Here is a 20714-nt window from a genome sequence, read left to right on the forward strand (position 1 = left end):
AACTTAATTAGAAGAACTGAGCCATATGGAAAATCAATGCAGATGCCTTTTTTTTTATGGTGCAGAAATACTACAGTAATTGCTTCTGACATTTCTAAGTTAAGAGGAACAAGAGCCCATGTGGAAAATAAGAAAAAAATAATAATATTGGGGACTTTTAAAATGAAATTACTTCATCCTTTTGACTGGTTTGTTGCTTTTGAAAGATTAAAAAAAATATGTTTTGCAGCCAGCAATGAGTTGTATAAAAGTAGAAGCGTTTCACAACCACTCTTAGGTTACAAGGTGAGAAAGAAGAGCGGGGGGGGGGGGGGGAGAAAGACAGGAAGGACAGAGGGATTCATTTTTTGACTTCACCCATCTGATGCTCGCTTGGGACATGTAGCAATTCCAATGCCTCCTGCTCTTCTCGGCTCTCCAGCTCTTCTGCATCTGCCCTGAATCCCCCACGCATGGCCTTCCATCTACAGTAAGTGCCTCCCTAGAGCATAGCATAAATGGTCCCCCACGACAAGTAGTTTTGAAACGTGCAAACGTCCTCGTGCAAAAGAGGGGCCTCTGGGTGCTGGGCCCCTCCAGTTGGTTTTTGGCAGGCAGGCAAAATAGAAGGGTGCAGTTCTGTGGGGATCACGGGGGCCTCAAGGGCCAAAGGTGGAGGATTCTGGGAGCTCGTTGGTGAGGGTGTGCCAATGTTCCAGGCGGCAGTCGGAGGTCTGGAGGCATGAGAGCCAGTGTTGCCGGCACTCCCCACTGGCCCCTAATCCCAGGGTCACCCCACCTGCAACGAGACAAGAAGTTATTGCAGTTTCCAAGCTGCTGACTGTGGAGCTGACCTTATCCTAGTCCTGTCATTGGGCAGGATCTCCCACCCCGTGCAATAAGATGTCTGTATTCAATGGAGGAGGCTATGAAGTTTGGAAATCTCACCCTCAAATTCTCTTGAGAGGTTCTGGATATATATATATGTATATATTTGTGAGTCTGCAAATGCTCTCTCTAGTCAACTATTGGCTCTCCTGCTGTTGGTAGGGAAACATCCAGTAGAAAAGAATATTTAGTTGCTCAAGGTGGAGTTGTGGAGTTCTTGGTGACCCAGCAGCTTGGTTATTTGCTTGCAGATGTGTCATTACCCAACTAAGTAACATCATCAGATGATATTTTACCCAACTAGATAACCTCAGGTGAAATCAGATGATGTTACCTAGTTGGGTAATGAACTGTCTGCAAGCAAACAGCCAAGCTTAGAGAGCGTCAAGAATCTCCACTGTAAGACATCCTTTCTGTGACATTCTCCTATCTTACTACCAATGTAACTGTTATGACTTCCCCTTCAGCATCTTGAGAAGAATGCTGGGAACTTTCTGAATGGGCAAGATGCCTGGCTATCGTTGTAGACCAATAAAGGAGAATATTTGTAGCTCAGGGTTGTAATGAGGGGTCCTTGGTGCTCTCTGAACTTGGTTATTTTCTTGCAGATGTTTCATTGCCCAAACTAGGTAACGTCACCAGTGCTACCCATCATCAACATCATCAGGCAACATTGCTGATATGAGCTACTTTGTGTAATGAAATGTCTGCAAGAAAACAAGCTCAAGAGAGCACCAATGACCCCTCATATCCTTGTAGAATTAAGCCCCAGGCTTTCAATCCAGATTAACACACCCAGCATCTCCTAGGACCTAGACTATACAACCCTTCCCTGAAACTAGGTGATCTTCTTCCGTCTTCTCACCAATGAAGTCATTTGATTTCCCAATATCGTAATCCCAAACGGTGATTTCCAAGGATTTATGACCAAGATCTGACTGTTCAATCTCATAGAAAAAATCCTGCAATGGGGCAGATAAGTATTAAAAGTTAGGAATATACAGGATCACACACACACACACCCCTCACTCCCCCAATCACGTAATGCCTTCCTTGGCTCTCCTTCATTTACCTCATTGTACTCCGGGTTTAGTGTTTTCTTTTTCACAGTTGTTTTATGCTTGGATTTTTTCTCTTCATCTGGCTTCAGGTAGCTGCCGGAAGAGAGAAGAAGAGGGAACGGGAGAATGGGAGATTAAGCCTGTACATAAAGACAGTTGTCCTCCTTCTGAGGAAAACAACCCCGCCTGTGCAAGCGCTAAAGCGCCACCATAAAAACTCAACAAGAAGTCATAAATCCAAAGCACTGAGAGAAAATGTGAAATGACTACAGCAAATGGGACATCTTCCGAACATTAATTCCAGGGTTATTAAAGCGAGTCTCTAAAAGCTTTGCTAAATGGGAACATTATACATGGTCTCTTGATCGACCGGAGGCCAAAGAAAAGAGCCTCTCTTGAGCCTAAGGCTTTCACGTCCCTAGTAGACACGGGAGGGGCTAAATTACATCTTTTCTTTCCCTCCCCAAAACTCTAGACTTCTCCCCACTCCCCCAACCATCCTTAAGTATGGTTGATCTTAACCAAGGATTAGAACCCCTCTCTTCCCTTTGTATGTGTGCATTTCTCACGTTTTTACATAAGGGTCCGAGTAGCCGCATACATCCATAGCAGCTAAGTGGGCGCAGCGGAGAATAGACACCAGTAATCCATGACGTTCGGAGATGTATGTGAGGGCGAGCAGGATGCGACCCCTTTCTTCCAGGGCCCAGCCAGCTGGGGGTTCCAACTGTGCAGTGGGGGAAAGGAAAGCCTATTGAATGCTTTTGTGTCAAATGCCCACCCTCCGGCCTTCCCAAACAAACTTTTGCAACTGGGTTCATGCATCCTTTTTTTTTTTTTTTTTGAACCACGCCTTGCTGAATAAGCCACAATGGCCTAGCTTTACATAAAGTGCTAGGTCATGATCGATCCATGGTTTATGAAGCACCACAACTGAGTACACAAACCAAGTAAAGCATTGTATGGATTACTGCAGGGGTCCGCAGACACCATGACCTCCAAGGCGAGCAGAATGGTAAATCATAAACTCTATCCATAATTACATTTAATTTGTTATGTTTCTTTTCATTTTAAAAATAATAATTTTGGCGGTGTCTACTGTTTGAAAAATTTGATGACCCCCGGGCTTAGCTGGTTGTGTGAACTAGGCCTCAGTTTGGCCTTGGACATTTTGAGACCCAGGTGAAACGTTTAGAAGGCCTTGCATTCAGCCTTGGGCTTTTGAATTCCTTGAGCCCAGGGCAGCCTTCCCCATCTTAACATCTTCCAGCTGCTCTGAACCACATGCCAGGATGATGTATGGTTAAGGGACTAAGAGCAGGGAGACCCAGATTCCACCACAGCTATAGAAGCTCAGTGGGTAACCCCAAGGTACCCCAAAGGTTTATTGGAGGGGAGGAGGGAACTGGACAAGGGCATTCTGCATTCACCCCTTGAACTCCTGAATGAAAATAGGTGGGAGGTACATCTAAGGAATATTCCAGCCAGCAAACAGTGATGCTAGCTGGGAACTGTAGTTCCCCCACAGCTGGAAGGCATCAGATTTGGAAAACTGGACCTGGGATGTTATCTCAACTGTGGGCTTTCTTTTGCCAATTCCTGCTACAAAGACAGTCTCTTCCTACCCTCTCGCTAGCCTATTGCCTTGTCAGGGACAGCCACCTCCAGCCCTCAACCTAACTTTATGTTGGGGGAGGGCCTGCTAGGGAAGGGGGTGGAGAGGGGAAATTGGGGGAGGGCCAGTCACATCGGGTACTTGGTGATTGGAGAGCCTAGGAGGAACTCTTGGGCAAATGACAAGCTCAGGTGGCTTGCATGGATGAGCTGTTGCTTTGCAAGTTGGCAAGGGAAGGGGAAGAAATAGAGGGGGTGGCTCTGTTTGGGGTCTGGTCTAGCCCTGCTACTCAACAGGTAGGTTCCCGCAATGGGGCAGCAGCCCTTGGCAGGGAGGAGGTGGTCCATCCCCAACCTAACCTTCTGCTGAGGAATTTCAGGTGCCGTCTTTGGGGCGGGAGTAGGATGGGAGAAAAACTCTCACCTCTCTCAGATAGCAGGAGATTCCACGCAGGGCGGCAGTCATGGAAGAAGGGGATGCCAGCTGTTGTGATAGGAGAGAATTTAGCGAACTTTTAAACATGGGCCCCAGCAAAGTCAAGGAGTGTAAAGGCCCCACGGAGGGGTGAGGGAGAAGAGGACAAATTGGTGAAGAAATCTAATATTAGAACCAATGTATATTTTGTATAAGTGGCTCTTGGTGATGCTGGAAAAAATTAACCTTTATTAATTTGCCTCTAATCTGAATTCTATGAGTGGCACTGAGTCTATGATGCAGATTTCCATGCTCTGACATGGAATGATGTTTTGCAGGACAACACATCTGGCTGTGATAGGGAACTGTACATGTTCTTGGGTTACTTGCCAATTTTTCCTTAGCCATTGGCAAGGGCTGAGGAGATTTGTCCCCCAAAGAGAAAGATCCCGATTTATCATCTCTCTCACCCAACAGTTTTTGACTTTGGGGACCAGGCACAGCTCTTCATTTACGGAATAAATTGGCTCATAGATTGCTGTGTGGAAGCTTTCTCTTGTCTTTGCGTTGTTCTACTAGGAATATTCGGTCATTCCAAAGGATGAAAAGGTAGAAATAGTTGTGAAATGCAGGTAAAAATAGGAGATTTGGGTTTGGGGATGGGTGGGTAGGGGGCAGGGGGAAATCTCACAAAGTTTTAGAGAAAGGCAGGACTCTTAAGAGGGAGGACAGCAGACAGCCAAAGTGACCAGCAAAGAAGTAACTAAAGATGTCTCTGAATGTCTAAATCTTACTATGAATCAAATGCAGATAATCAACAAGTCATCGCAGGTTATACAACCTTCTTTGACTTAGCTCTCACCGGTTGTTGCCGTTCTAAGCACAGGTTGAAATGTCTCTTTTGGCCAGGGCGCAGGCGTCTCAGTGGCACCCGAGTCTCTCCGATGAATTCATTGTGGGTCAGTTTATCCTCATCACAGACAGTGATTCTGGGAGGCAGAAACAGAAAGGAAGAATGGAGAATTGGGTTGAGGGAAGAGAGCGTGGGACGGGCTGTGGCATGAGTTGTGAAGCAAAGGGCGGGTTTTATCTCACCGCAGCGTTTTCCGAGCCATGTCCTCTGCGGTTATCCCATTGTAGATGAGGACCTCGTTCCACACAGGATTGAGAGTGTTGTGCTGAGTGCGTGTCTTCAGTTTGTTGGCCTGAACAGAAAAAGGATTTGAAAGGGAAGAACAGAACAGTAGAAAAGTGCTACACAATAATAATTGAGCCCCAAATTTCTGTTGCTAAGTGAGACAGTTGTTAAGTGAAGTTTGCCGCAGTTTATGACCTTTCTTGTCACAGTTGTTAAGTGAATCACTGCATTTGTTAAGTTAGTAACATGGTTGTTAAGTGAATCTGGCTTCCCTATTGAATTTCCTTGTCAGAAGATAGCAAAAGGGAATCACATGACCCCAGGACACTGCAACCGTCATAAATATGAATCAGTTGCTAAGCATCTGAATTTTAATCACACAACTATGGGGATGTTGCAACAGTCATAAGTGTGAAAAACTTTTTTCAGTGCCATTGTAGCGTTGAATGGTCACTAAATGAGTGATTGTAAGTTGAGGACTACCTGTACAGCAAAGCCTGCAGCTGAATCTGTTCCCTGCTCTGAGGACTGGGAAACAGCGTCATAGGATATAAATCGATTTGTAATTATTTTTCTTCTTTATCCTGCTAAACCGCTAAGATACAGATAGTCCTCGACTTACAGTTGTAATGGAGCCGGCCCATCGCAGCCGTTAAGTCATGACAGTTGAAAAATGTGACTGATCCAATTTTATGAACTTTTTTGTGGTGGTCACATAAGTGAATGTGGCAGTCATAAAATGGCTGCTATAGTTAAGCAAACACTGCAGTTTTTAAGCAAACCAATAGTTCACTATGGGCACAGTTTTGCCAAAAACAGAAGTAAGTGCTGTTTTTAGCAAAACCATCACAAAATGCAGTCACATGATCATATGACGCTGCAAACGGCTGTAAGTGCAGCTGTGTTGTTGAGCTCCCTCATGTTATGTCATCCGTTCAGAAATATTTCCTTACCAGATTCCTTACCAGATTGTTGACTGGCAGAGCTCCTAATGTATTAGAAAAGTTACTAAAAATTCAGGGAGAAATTCAGAAATATATCTGCCTTGAAGGTAGCTCATGTTAAGGAGGGTACTTTTTTTCCCATGTGGTAAACATGTGACAAGGCAAAGAAATATTAGGTACAGATCCATGGTTTAATTTAGAATATTTTTAAAACTGATTTACAGTGGAAACCGGAACTTTTTCTTTTAGGACTATTAGATAAAGAAATGGGGGAAAAATGGAACTTCATTGCTATACATGTTGACAGCTGCAAGAATTGTATATGCCCAGAAATGGAAAGAAATGTTAACTCTCTCAATAGAGGAATGAATTGAAAAAAATGATGGAACAGGCAGGGATGGCAAAGTTGACTGTGCTAATTAGGGATAAGAATGTAAATAGTTTTGTGGTTACTTGGAAACCGTTTCTGGACCTTCTGTGTGAAAGAGGGAAAAAATATTTTTGACTTTGGGTTTTGACAATTAAGTGGGTTAATTGTTATTGTTAATTGTTATTGGTAGAGAAATGGCTAGAAGTTACTATTTGGTATAGCTAAAAAGCTGCTGTCATAACTTATTATGTATCTTATCGTACCAAAAAAAGTCAGAAGTCACTGCTTTTTGTTTCTTTTTTCATTTCTTTTCCCCCTTCCTCACTCTACTCCTCTCTCTTTCCTTTCCCCTTTTCACATTGTCTTTAGTTCTAAAAGGTAAAGATTTCCCTGTCCAGTTGTGTCTGACTCTAGAGTGCAGTGCTCACCTCCGTTTCTTAGCCGAGGGAGCCAATGTTGTCCGAAGACACTTCCGTGGTCCTGGGGCAAGTATGACTCTACACCAAGGCACACGGAACACTGTTACCTTCCCACCAAAGTGGTACCTATTAATCTACTCACATTTGTATGCTTTCAAACTGCTAGACAGAGAGGGGCTGGGGCAAGGAAGCTCACCCCATTGTATTTTATACTGAGATTTTTTTTTTTTTAAAAAAATAAAAATATACTTTAAAAAAAGAAAACTCAGGTTGAACTTTATAGCACAAACATCGGCACAGGAAAGGTTTTATGACCTTTTTTATTATGTAATAAAATGCCGTATGATAATTTTGATGTCGTAAGATGTTTTATAAGATTTGCCAATTCCACAAGAGTCACGGGTCCCGGATTTGGATGCATTTTGTAAGTTAGCCCATTTGAGATACCTTGATTCAACAATTGTTCCTCCTCTAAGATGCACCATTTCATCCAGTGAAGGGCTATGAGAATCAGAGTTTTAGTAGCATATAGATAAATAGAAGGATTCTGGTTTAGCGTGTTAGGTAAACATAGCCTAATGTTCCTTGTTCACCTGTGGTTCTAAATGATCTGAATCCTGTTACTGGGGATCCAAGCATCTGTAGGATCCATTGTTTTCATTCAAATGACCAAAATAGCCTTGCACAGTTGTAATGTGAACTCTGCACCTTTCATGCAAGTAGGCCACATCACAACTTCTGTTAATTCTTATGCTGTATTAGATTCTTATGCTGCATTTGTTATTTTCTTTTCTTGCTCCCCCCTCTTGCTAATGTTAGGTGCAAAAAATCAGGACCATAGATTCCAGTTAAGCTGATTAATTGTTCAGGCTATACACAAGAATCTGGTCAGCTAATGGTCAGTACTAAATTGGTGCCAGTTAAGAGTCAATGGAATCCATGGGGGGGTGGACTTGCAGCATTTGTGGACATATAACGATTCTGGGCTGAGTTCTCTCTTGACTCTGCCCCCAGGCTCTGCCTCTTGTTCTCATAGAACTAGTAGGGATTCATACCTTCTGAATCTCTTTCCCTTCCCCAATCAATTACCTGTTGTCCCTTCTGCCCTTGGCATAGGTAAAACAGCTGCACCCAGATGTGTGGTAGGAACTCCCGAGAAGAGACTCTAGTTTTGACTGTGAAATGGATGTGGATTGATTTTGGTTTGATTTGATAGAAAAGTGTTGATTTCATTTGGCCAACCAGAGGCAGAAAAGTACACTCAAAATGTCTATCCCTAAGCTAGAGTTACACTCACGGAGGGAAGAAGATCAGAAATACCTAGACCATCTCTCCTTTTTCCCTCAGCTTGGCTAATAATTGTTTCAAGATAAATGGGTGGATTTAGACTTGGAAAGCAACACAGGCTTACGGCACCTGCTCCTCCCAGCTGCTTCCTACCATCAGGCGTGCACTGCTATTTTTTGAGCGTACATAAATATTCATAAATATTAATTTGGAAGATTTGGTCACATATTCCCTTGTCACATCTTTTTTGGCCCTGAGATAATGTAATTTCGGCAATCAGAGGTTTCTTATTCCAAACATCCAATTACAGCTGGCTTAAAAGCCTCTTATTATCTAACAGGTTATGCCAAATTTGTGTGCGCTAAACTTCAGCATCGGCGGGAATTCCTGGTAGGATGCTGTGGAGAAGTTGCAGGGGATAAGCTTTTTCTTCACAAGGAGATGGTCCTCAGTGATCTCCTCACTCACAGTTCAGGGATAGTTTGGAGAAAAGACATTTTTCATAATCTATGAGTGATGTTGTCACTGTTATTCTTGGCAGCAATTAAATTAATAGGCCTGCCCAAAGATTAATTCCTGTATAAATTATTTCAAACAATACAATATGATGAGAGCTTTATTATGAAATACTATACAGGTAGTTCCTGACTTGCAACAGTTCATTTAGTGACCGTTCAAAGTTACAACAGCACCGAAAAAAGTGATTTATGACCATTTTTCACACGTATGACCGTTGCAGCATCCCCATTGGTCACGTTATCAAAATTCAGACGCTTGTCAACTGACTTATATTTATAATGGTCCCAGTATCCCAGGGTCATGTGATCCCCTTTTGTGACCTTCTGACAAGCAAAGTCAATGGGGAAGCCAGATTTATTTAATAACTATGTTACTAACCTAATAATTGCAGTGATTCACTTAACAACTCTGGCAAGAAAAGCCGTAAAATGGGACAAAGCTCACTTAACATATGTCTCTCTTAGCCACAGAAATTTTGAGCTCCATTGTGGTCATAAGTCAAGGACTACCTGTACACGTAGGAATAAGCTGACAAATGAATTTGACTTATCCATGGATGGGGCATACTTTGAGTCTACTTTTTTACAGCATTTTTACCTTTTTGCATATACTTTTAAAAAGTATCTGCATTTCCTATATTTATAGTACAGGATAAAAGTATGCATATATCCTGTATATAGAGTCATTTTTCTTGAGGTGGGAGCTATATGAATTTGATTAATAAATGTATTTTCTTAATACATTTGTATTTTTAAATGCTTGTTTTTATCTACATATTGTTTTTACTTAATAATTGTACACTGCCCAGGATCACATTTTGTGAGACGGGCAGCTATATGAATTTGAGAAATAAATAAATATGCTCACAGATAAGCCCATCCACAGATAAGATGACCCTTGAAATTTTAATCAAAATACCATGAGAAATGGATAATTTGTGGATTATCCATGGATAAGCCAATTGTGAAAATTAATACATATAAACATTTTGAGCATCACTTTATCCACAGGTGGTGCATTTTTCATGGTTAAATATTCAAGGATCGGCTTATCTGCGGATAGGCTTGCCGACAGGTAAGCATGGCAAATTTTATTTCTCATTCAAAATGTTTAATGTGCAAGATATCCTCACCAGCTTTCATGCCACATATGCACACACACACACTGGTAGACGGCTGCCCCTATTACACTTTAATTGATTTTGAAAACTTAAGCAGGATGAATTCAGGTCAGATGGGAAACAGTGAGACAATCTCAAAGGTTCAGGGGGATCTACAGGGAGAAGGTCAAAAATTCAAGATGGCAGCCACTGCCTTGCAATTGAAGTTCTGCCTTTTTAAAATGTCTGCATGGTTTTTGCTGCCATTTTGACTTTTTCTGCCCTTCCGGCTGAGGTTTAAACTGTCTAAGTCAAAATCCTAGCAACTGAGAAGACTTTCGCGAAGTCTATTTTAATTGGATTTATTGAAAAGGAAAGGGAATTAGATTACAGCAGTGTTTCTTAGCCTTAACAACTTGAAAAGGTAGGGACTTCAGCTTCCAGAATTCTTCAGTCAGCAAAGCCATACTTCTTCAAATTGTGAAGATTGAGAAACAATGGATTGCAGAAGTCTTGATCACTGGAGACTTTCTCTTCAATTCCCATTTAATTGCTAAGTGTCCTTAGCAAGTAGAATCTTCTTAATTCTCTTTCCTAGAGCTGTATGATGGACAGAGGAGGTCGGTGCTTTTTTGGACAGCAGGAAGAATGGGCAAATTTTGAGTAATTTTGAGAGATTTATTTATTTCTATTATGCCTTCATTGTTTTTATAAATAACTCAAGGAGGTGAGCATACCTAATACTCCTTCCAGCTCCTATATTCCCCAGGGCATCAACCCTGTGAGATTAGCTGGGCTGAGACAGCCCAAAGTCAGCTGGTGCCAGCTGGCTTTCATGCTTAAGGCAGGACTAAAAACTAAACCTGGTGATTGACCCAAAGTCACCCAGGCAGCTTTCATGCCTAAGGCAGGACTAGAACTCACAGAATCCTCATGATTGGCCCAAAGTCACCCAGCTGGCTTCATGCCTCAGGTAGAACTAGAACTCACTGTCCCCAGGTTTCTAGCCTGGTGCCTTTCCCATTAGACCAAACCACTGTCTACACTTTCACGTTCCAAGAGGTCTGCAGCATCTGGGAAATTGGACAACCATCCCAAGAGAAGGACAAGGCTGCTTCCATATTGCTCCCCCACAAAAAACCCAACATGTAATACACATGTAAGGAGTCAAGCTCATATTGAAGGAGACTTGATATTATATACTCACATAAGCTTTTGTGGCTACATGGGACCAGAATTAAGACACAATAACAGGGATGTAAATTTGAGACTATGCTTACCAAAGGTATCCCAAAAACAGTAAAAAAAAAAAAATCAAAATGTCATGCTGGATATGAATGGGGGTCAGGGCTTCAATCACACGCTTGTAGCCACCATCTTGACTTTTATGGCCCCCTTCCGACAGACCCCCTAGTGCTTACCTTACAAGCACCTGGAAGGAGATGTAGTTTGACATAAGGGTCAGCCAAGCCATTAAAATCCATTGGCTTTAGTCCCTGAAAAAAAACCACGGGCATTAATTCCACTCTATTTATACTTCGTTATTTTTACATCTTCACATATTCAGAGGCCTGTAGAAAGCTCTCTACCCCTCTCAAAATTACAAAATTCCCGCTCAAAAGTAGACATTGGTGTGCCCACTCCACTTTATGGGTGTGATACTCTGGGCTAATTTCAATTCAAGCTGTAAGTGTGATCAGAAGTGAAGCCAGCTTGATCCTTTCCTCGAAATGACTTGCTGATTAAAGGGGAGGGTGGCAGGATTTATTTATTAAAATCCTTCCACAAGAGATTGGCTCAGATTTCTGGTAAAGGGTATCTTTGTCTTTCCTCCACAGGCAGTCTTTTTTGGAGAAAGAAGTTCTTGCCATTCGTTTTTTCACTAAGACAATCTGCAATTTAGGAGGGAGAAGAAAAGAAAAAAAAGATCGAGAAAGAAAAAAAGGAGCAGAGTGTGTGTATGTGTGTGTGTGTGTGTGTGTGTGTGAGAGAGAGAGAGAGAGAGAGAGAGAAGTTAGTGTCTGCATGTAGCAGGGCCTGACGGTCGACCTACTACAGATAGGCCTTGACTTACAACCATTCGTTTAGCTACTGTTCAAAGTTACAACAGCACTGGGAAAAGTGATAATCAATCCTAACACTTACGGCCACCGCAGCATTCCCCACAGCTATGGGGTCAAAATTCAGGTGCTTGGCACCCGGCACGGGGGAAGCTGGATTCATTTAATGACTTCAGAGGTCTTCTAGTCTAACCCCCTGCTCTAGGCAGGAGACCTTATACCATCCTGGTCAAATGGTTGTCCAGTCTCTTCTTGAAAACCTCCAGTGATGGAGCATCCACAACTTCTGGAGGGAAGCCGTTCCACTGATTGTTCTCACTGTCAGGAAATTTCTCATCACTTCTATGTTGGATCTCTCTTTAAAAAGTTTCCAAACATGGCTTCTTGTCCTGCCTTCTGGTGCTTTGGAGGCTAAGTTGACCCCCTCTTCTCTGTGACAGTCCCTCGAATACTGGAAGACAACTATCATATCCTCCCTAATCCTTCTCTTTGTTAGACAAGACGTACCTAGTTCCCTTAATTGTTCCTTGTATGGTTTTTAGCCTTCAGACCGTTTATCTTCTCTGTTGCTCTTCTCTGCACTTTTTTAGATTCTCAGAATTTTTTTTGGTATCATGGTGACCAGAGCTGTACATAGTATTCCAAGTGTGGCCTCATTAGCATGGTATAAATCCACTCCTCCACATTTGTAAAATATCTTCACTCCACATACTGACCAGTGGCACTTTCCAGGCGTTTCCTGGTTGCAATCAATTCTCCATCCAGCAATGAATTTGTTGGATTATTCCAGAATTACAAACTCTGAGGTCTCTACCATAAGGAACAGTGCACCAGGCAGGATAGTTGGATTAACTTTCACTGCAGATGTGGGGAATTCATCTCTAAATCGCAGTTGGACTTTTTGAAACCCCTTTTCAGAAGCCCTAGTTTACCTTCCTGGCTAGGAAGGCGTCCTTTTTGCCACTTCAAATCCCAGAACTATCAGGGCCGTGCATTTTAATCCTGTTCAGAGTCATTGCAGAAATTCCAGCTAAATTGCCTTCGTTGGTGAATGGCCACAGGGAAAACGATAGATTAGTCAGAAAAATATTTTAAAACCACACTCATGTAAACACATCCTCTGAATAGTTTGCACACAATCTCCAGAGATGCAAAGGGCGACACCAAGGAAACAGAAACCTGCCAGTTGGGAATAAGGGTCATCTACTCTTTTCAAAGTGGCAGGCCCTGGGTTAGTTTTGCTGTGGTTCTGAACTGCCGCAGTATTTCCCATGCTTCCCCCCCCACCCTCTTCTGTTGCCACAGCAACGCCAGATGCCTGCGGATACCCGGTTGCCTGGCGCGTAGCCGCCGAGATGCTTGAAGATGCTGCAAGCCCACCAGCTGGGAAGGAAGAAAGGGAGGAGGGGGGTGTTGTGTATTGCTGATGTGTGAGTTGAGGGTCAGGGTTGTAGAAAAGCAGCTGGCTGAAGACCCCAGAGGTTTGGTTTGACACTTGAAGGCCACTTGCCTGACTTCTAAAGGCTTTGTAGATGGGGTAGAGAGAAAAGGCTGAGTGTGGCAGGAGAAAAGAGAGGCTGAAATGAACATTGCTAGCTCCATAATGAGATTTTCCACCCCGGTGTGGCCTCTTTTATTAAATCAAGGCCGTTTATTGTCAAAACGCAACATGTGATGCAGAAAAGCTGAATCCAAAGGCATGGAGGGTGCTAGAAAAGTAAAACAGTGTCTTTTCAGCAGCCTTCCACAACCTACTGTGCTCCAAGTAAGTTGAGTAGCAGCCTTCATAATCCCTCATCGCCAGCCCAGACTGTGTCTCCTTTAGCAAAAAATTACAGGAGTTGTCCAAACCCCACCAATTTGGAGAAGCTGCTTTGGAAGAGGTTTTTGAGGTCCGGTAAGGAACACGATTACCTTGGCTCGTAGGATGGTGCAGTCAAGGGTGCAGCTTTCTGGATCATAGAGAATATCAAATTCAAGAGTCCCAAGTGATGCTAGAAAAAGGCCGGGCAGTAAAGAAAACAAATGTTAAAAAGAGATCCATTTTATCAGTGTTTTCCTTCAAGCTGTCTTCCCAATCCCACTCACAATCTGCAAATTCAGTGCCATCCATCTGTCCAGATCAGTGTTTCTCAACCTTGGCAACTTTAAGACATGTGGACTTCAGTTCCCAGAATTCCCCAGCCAGTCATGATCCAGATTAATCTTCCCCAGCCAACCTTGCTTCAGATGAACTGACTAAAAATCCCATCAGGCTTGGCCAGCATAGCCACCTCTGAATTGGTTTATATTGCTGCATCCATACATTTGTATACAATTGAACGAAGATTGACTGTGAGTTCAAATAATACCAGAAGGTGTTCTTATGTTGATGGCTGGCCAATACTGTCAAAATTCTGCATATCTCTATGTAAATGTTCTCTGTCTGTGAGCTATGCATAGAAGTGTACACTTTCATTTTGAATATCTCAAGTGCCCCCCTTCCCTTTCCCTCTGATAATCTAATTTAGGCACCAGAAAAACTGAATGTGATGTCCTGAATTAATTGCACAAATAAAGTAGACGTGTCTGAAGATGCATAATAATTGAGCTTCTTTTTCTCATGGAACAAAGCAAAGAAACATGGCACATGTTTCTGAATCAGCCATCACTAGACACATAGAAATAAAACATATGTACACACCATTCCAAAGAGAGGAAGGAAACAAAAATACATCTTCTCCGGCAGCCAACACCAGATAAGCAAGAATTAACACCAGACAAACAACCAAGCAAAAAACAACACCCTAATTAAGGAACTGCCAAGGAGAAAACTATACCCCCCATCAAAACTTGCAGGGCAAGCTACTGTGTATAAAAAGGGTGCAACCCCCCCCCCCTCTCTTGCAGTGAGGATGTTACCTAGTTGGATAATGAAACATCTGCAAACAAAAGGACTCCACAAAGGTAAATCTATTTTCTTTATCACTGCCTCTTTTTTCTTGCAAATTAAAGTTCCTAGGATACTATGACTTCTTTCTGGGACAGTTGCCCAGTTGTTAATTATTCAGGACCCACAGGGGTGTGTTAGGAATGCTAAAAAAACAATCACGATGGTGGCTGTGACAGTGCAATTCAAGCTCTTTTTGTTTTTTAAGTGTGACACACCTAAAAACCAGGCACATCATTGCTTTTGCCATCTTGACTTTTTGATCATACCTTGGGGACCCACTATTTACTTCTCCTTCTGTTTTTCTCTAGGCCTGGAGAATGTTGGCCTTCGTGAATTAGAGCCTTTCCCTCATCTCTCTCTGTCTTCATAAAAGCATTTATACATTTCGGTGAGCAAATACATCCGTCCAACCAACTGACCCAGCCATCTCTAGAAGTCCCATCTTTTAAAGCTAGAAATCTGAGCCATATAGGATCTATTTGTAGTTCCTCGGTGGCAAGAACAAAGCATTCTCTCCTTTATGTGTTCCAAGATGTTGTGATTGATCTATACATTGTATGGATCAATAGTCTGCCACAGTAAAAAGGTTTCTTGGCCTGGGTCGTGGACTGTGTTTTGTCAATTTTGGCAGGAAATTCACTTCTACTTGCTTAGCCTTTGGTCTATCGTTGTTGCCCCGTTTCACAAATAGGGCTTGTTCACTGTGCTAAGTCATAATTCTTTCCGGCTTGGCTGTGTTGTGTAAGCATAGCCACTGTGTCCTGTTTATGGCACTCAACAGCTCAGCAGTTAGTATGCACCCTACCAATTGAGCTTTCTTCAATAAACCATGGTTTAGTTATTGATATAAAGGATCTAGTTAGTCCTGACTCAGTAAAATTCAACCAGAAGAGAAGAAAGAGGATGGGCTTCCTCTCCTCACTCATCAATTCTAGGCACTTCTTGCTAGGTGTGTGCTAGTGGTCAGCGGTTAGGCTCCCTTTTGATGCCTGAGAAAAGCTAGATCCCAGAGCGCATGGCGCGCATACACAAACTGCTGATGAATGATGCATGGAGATCAAGAGCAAAAAACGTGATGTATTCTTCCTTTTTCCCCCTACTCACTCCTGGCCTTCAGATGGTCTGCATAATTTTAAAGCCCAAATAAAGCCCCTGTATATGTCCCTACACATGTTTGATCAGACCGTACCTCTTTGTATCAGGATACATTTATTTGTAAGGATTTCTGGATGGGTTTATGTTTTGATGCATGCCTCTGTCTGGTAACAGGGAAGTCTCTCTTTTTCGCTTGTGATCCATTCATCTTCAGTATCCACTCCTATGCTAGCTTCCTTTTTTTCCTTCCCTCGCTGTGCACCTACCATTCATTAAACCTCCCTCCCTCCCTCCCTCCTGTCATTTCCTTCTTTCCTCCCTCCCTCCCTCCCTCCCTCCGGTCTTATGGGAGTCAGTGTCTGTATGTGTGTGTGCGTACAGGCACCTGTTGGAGAGCATATAAATGTAATGTCTCTTTTATGCTGGGTTGTGTTAATAGTGGAGGTGTGGGGTTGTGAGGTTGTTTTTATTAGAGAAGATGCCTGAGTGAACATTTGCATGCATGGGTTGTCCCAGAAAGTATGTGGGGCCTCAATAATTCTTCTGATGCAGATTCAAGGGGGAAACCTGACATCTTGAGTTTTTAGTGCCACGGCACTCATTTTTGAGGACGGCTGATACCGTAGTTCGTGTAACTCTCTGCACATGAATAGTAGGCATGTGCTTGTGCTGACACAAATCTGCTTGAGGCTTTGAATTTGGTAAAGCCTGTGCATATTTATTTGTCTCAGCACAAGAACAAGCGCAAAAAGGCGAGAACAGAGCATGTTTCCAAAACATTTGGTTATCCAATGGCTATCTAGTGTTTCTCCTAGTCCTAAAAACAACTGTGCACAGGAACAAATTCTTTCCTTCATCTTTTCCTCTCCCATTAGAATGCCAGCTGCAGCAGGTCACTCCATCCTACTGTGAGAAGAACAGTGTGCACCTGGAAGCTACAGTTACCAGATCCAGGTTGCAGAGATTCAGAGGACCACTTAGAGGTCAGCAGAGAGTTTTCTGTATCGTTTTACTGCCATCTAGTGGTTAGGCAGAGTTTTGCAACCCAGATTTGCTAGTTGCATTCTTGTTCAGAATCTGTTTGCCAACCACAGGTCTCTGGAAAATTCACAGGCAGCCCAAGTAGCCTTTCCCCATGTTTGCCCCCCAGTAGCAAATGATAACCCCATGAAGCCTTGAGGTTCCCCTCAGCTGTTTTGACTACTCAAGCCAACTCCAAATTCCACAGTTGGATTTACAAAGGAACATCTTTCAAAGTGCCAGCTATACTGATCTGGGCTTGAGTGACTGGGATTCTCGGGTGCGTATCATTGTCTAGTCCCGTATTGGGAAAGTTGTGATGCAAGATTTGCATTTCCTTTGGAAGGAGATGAGGAGGCATTGGCACACCCTAAGGTTTAGCACTCTAAGCCAATGCCTACTCAATTTTAGCCTAAAGTTAACTCTGCTTTGATGGGTTGGATAATAAGGGTTGGATAATAAGCTCATGGTACCTTGTGATCTAATGTAATGAGAAGGTGGTTCCCCAGGAGGGAGGAGGTACATTCCAGAGGAGTAAGGGGCAACTCAGCCCAGAGGTCAAGTGTGAGAGAAAGAGGGTGAAGACAGCCCCTCCCTAATGCTTCACAGAATATCCTGTAGATCAGGGGTAGTCAACCTTGGCTCTTTTATGACTTGTGGACTTCAACTGTGCTGGCTCAGGAATTCTGGGAGTTGACGTCCACGAGTCATAAAAGAGCCAAGGTTGACTACCCCTGCTGTAGATGCAGATAGTAGAGTCCTCAGTCTAGCAAGATTTTGTCTATAGAGGTGAAACAATAAAGAACTCGGCTTGGAAGGATTGCTATGTGTCATTCTTGATTTTGAGCCTGACAACCTAGAGTGTTTAATCATAGTAGATTATAAGTACTGAAACAAATATTGGAGAAACTGGCCTGGTACAACACAAGAATTGCTTCTAAGAAAGATAAGCATGAATTTGTGCACGTGCCTGTTTCAAATTTTGTGTCCAAAAAGAGCCCAGAAGGTTGAGATAAGTTGCTTTCATGTGTCCTTCCAGATGTGAACCCAGTTACCAGAGTCAATTAAATCTTGCCTGATACTAAATAGCTTGATTTGGGGAAAAAATCATATTATATAATCATATAATCATATATAAAAATATTATATATATTATATATATTTATAAGATATTTTAAGTAGGTTTGCAACTTTCCCCATTGCGATTGTGCTTTAGAGAAGAGAAATTACCAAATCATGTTCTGCAGACCTTTTAAGTTTATCTTTTACTATGGACCAGTGTCCATGTATTATTTTATTGTGCACTGAGTGCGGCTATTTACAATTAAGTATGACTGCCTCAGGGCAAAGATAGGATTCTGTTTTTTAGTTCTTGCCTGCATTCGCTCAGCCTAAAACCTCAGGAGATTCACTAGACTTTATTTCCAGATCAGTGTACAAATGATAGGAGAGAGGAGATGTCAGAATGGAAAGGACATTTTGTAGCATATATGACAAAGAATGAGCAAGATCCAGAACAACATGATGGTTACACCTTAAATGTCACGATGGCAGACCTGCCTGTTCACAAAACTCTCCCCAGAACATTGGCTATAAATGTGACGAGGGCTCACACAAACACCACTTTTAAGTGAACTGTATATGTGGATGAATGTTTTGAAAGAAGTGGAACTGAGGAATGTACCTCTCTAAAAGATCAGAATCTCACATTGGGCAGATGTATGTGAGTGATGGTGGATTTAGATAAAGTATTCCAGGTAAGATTGAGAAACAAAGAAGAAAGGGGAAACAATGGAAATGATGGTTGGAGAGGAGCAAGGAAATACAGAATATAGAATAACAACATTGGAAGGAACCTTGGAGGTCTTCTAATCCAATCCGCTAGTCAAGCAGGATATTTTATAACCAAGGGTCTCCAAGCATGGCTGGCTGGGGAATTCTTGGAGTTGAAGTCCACAAGTCTTAAAGTTGCTAAGTTTGGAGACCCCACCCTATACCATTCCAGACAAATGGCTGTTCAATCTCCTCTTAAAAACCTCCAGTGAATACCCCTCAAAGAGTTATGAGTTTCTGTTAGGGACAAGCTGAGAAGATGAACATTTTTTTATCTGTGACAGGAACTAATGCTGAGTCAGTGGCACCTAATCCATCAGTGAAGATTCAATTGTCCATATTTTTGAGAACTGTTTTGTAAGACAGATTTGTTTACGACAAACATATTGTTTGGATAACATAGCAATTGAGAGAGTATGGATGTCAGTGTCGATATAAGTTGACATTAAAGTGAAGGATGAGGCTCTGGATGGCCATTCACAAAACTTTAATATGCCTTTGTAGATGTGTGAAAAAAAATATCTAAATATGAGTGAGTAGATGGTCGTATAAGAGGCAGATCTGCTGGTTCTATTCGCACAACATTCTTTGACTTGTTTGAATTATTGAACAAACTATAGTGACTTAGATCATGCATCTTGCTAAGTTGTAAACCACAGCTGACAAACCACAATGGTTGTGTTCACATTAATTGAACAGACCATTAGTGAGTTAATTCACACATTCTGCTAATTCAAAATCAAACAAAGTTATAGTATGGTACATAGAACAATGTACAAATCCAACCACCAGCTGTCAAGCATCTATATGCTCTATCTTAAAATTAATAATACTAATATTAATACTATTACTAATAATAATAAAGTTGGAAGAGACTTTGGAGGTCTTTTAGTCCAACTCACTGCTCAAGCAGGAAACCCTATACCATTTCAGACAAATGATTGTCCAGTCTCTTCTTAAAAAATTCCAGTATTGGAGCATCCACAGCTTCTGGAGGCAGATTGTTCCACTGATTAATTGTTCTAACTATTAGGAAATTTCTCCTTAGTTCTAAGTTGCTTCTCTCCTTGATTAGTTTCCATCCATTGCTTCTTGTCCTGCCTTCAGGCGCTTTGGAGAATAGCTTGACTCCCTCTTTCTTGTGATAACCCCTGAGATATTGGAACACTGTTATCATGTCCCCCCTCGTCCTTCTCTTCATTAAACTAGACGTACCCAATTCCAGCAACCATTCCTTATATGTTTTAGCCTCCTAATCATCTTTGTTGCTCTTCTCTGCACTCTTTCTAGAGTCTCAACATCTTTTTTACATCATGGTGACCAAAACTATATGCAGTATATGAAGAGAAGAAGTTGATATGTGAAGTGATAGTCAATGTAAGAGAATCTTTATGGAATGTGCTATGTAGCCAGCTGCTTTCTTTTGTATTAAAAGATAGTTTGATCAAAGCTCATATCTTCTCTACAGACACAGACACGGGGAATTATACTTACTGTTTTCATCAGAATCGTATCCTTCAGTAGATTCTCCTTCCCCAGTTCCTGGGGGTACAGTTGTTCCTTCACCCCTCATCCTATCTTGTGTTGTGAGCACTCCTTCCAGCCCAGGATGCGGAAAATAAGCTGAGATTTGGGCAATGGGTCGTATCGGTCCTGGGGACACATCGATGGCCATGTGCTCTCGGATAGGAACTGATGCACGATCTCCACGGCGGACAGTCATTGGAGGAACGGTCAACTGTGCTGAAAGGGGAGAAAAATTCACTCATTAATTTTCATCCTTTATTTTTATGCNCTCTCTCTCTCTCTCTCTCTCTCTCTCCCTCCCTCCCTCCCTCCCTCTCCCTCCCTCCCCCTCCCTCTCCCTCTTCTATCTATCAATCATCTACCACATTTTAAAGTTGCCTATCTCCCTCACAGAGCCCTTATTACGTTATAAATTTTATAGAGACATCAGGTCAATCTACCTTGTGCTCCTAATTTGTAAATTCCCTGCAAGGTCAGATAAATTTTACATGAACCTTCTCCTTCAAGATTTAAA

The 20714-nt window shown here is 42.3% G+C and overlaps 1 protein-coding gene across 1 annotated transcript; it reads right to left on the reverse strand.

The window, feature by feature from the left end:
- Nucleotides 1-638: 638 nt before the first annotated feature.
- LOC107282731 (double C2-like domain-containing protein alpha) lies at nucleotides 639-20396 on the reverse strand. The gene is made up of 10 exons (XM_015810550.1): nucleotides 20168-20396; nucleotides 13708-13787; nucleotides 11155-11229; nucleotides 5053-5162; nucleotides 4820-4946; nucleotides 3967-4026; nucleotides 2498-2655; nucleotides 1940-2021; nucleotides 1733-1829; nucleotides 639-778 (listed from the first exon to the last, which is right to left on the reverse strand). Exons 1-10 carry the CDS (start codon nucleotides 20394-20396, stop codon nucleotides 639-641), a joined length of 1158 nt encoding a protein of 385 aa, XP_015666036.1.
- Nucleotides 20397-20714: the final 318 nt, after the last annotated feature.

The sequence above is a fragment of the Protobothrops mucrosquamatus genome, unplaced genomic scaffold (assembly GCF_001527695.2).
Source record: "Protobothrops mucrosquamatus isolate PMUCROS unplaced genomic scaffold, P.Mucros_1.0 scaffold11, whole genome shotgun sequence".
NCBI classification, from domain to species: Eukaryota; Metazoa; Chordata; class Lepidosauria; order Squamata; family Viperidae; genus Protobothrops; species Protobothrops mucrosquamatus.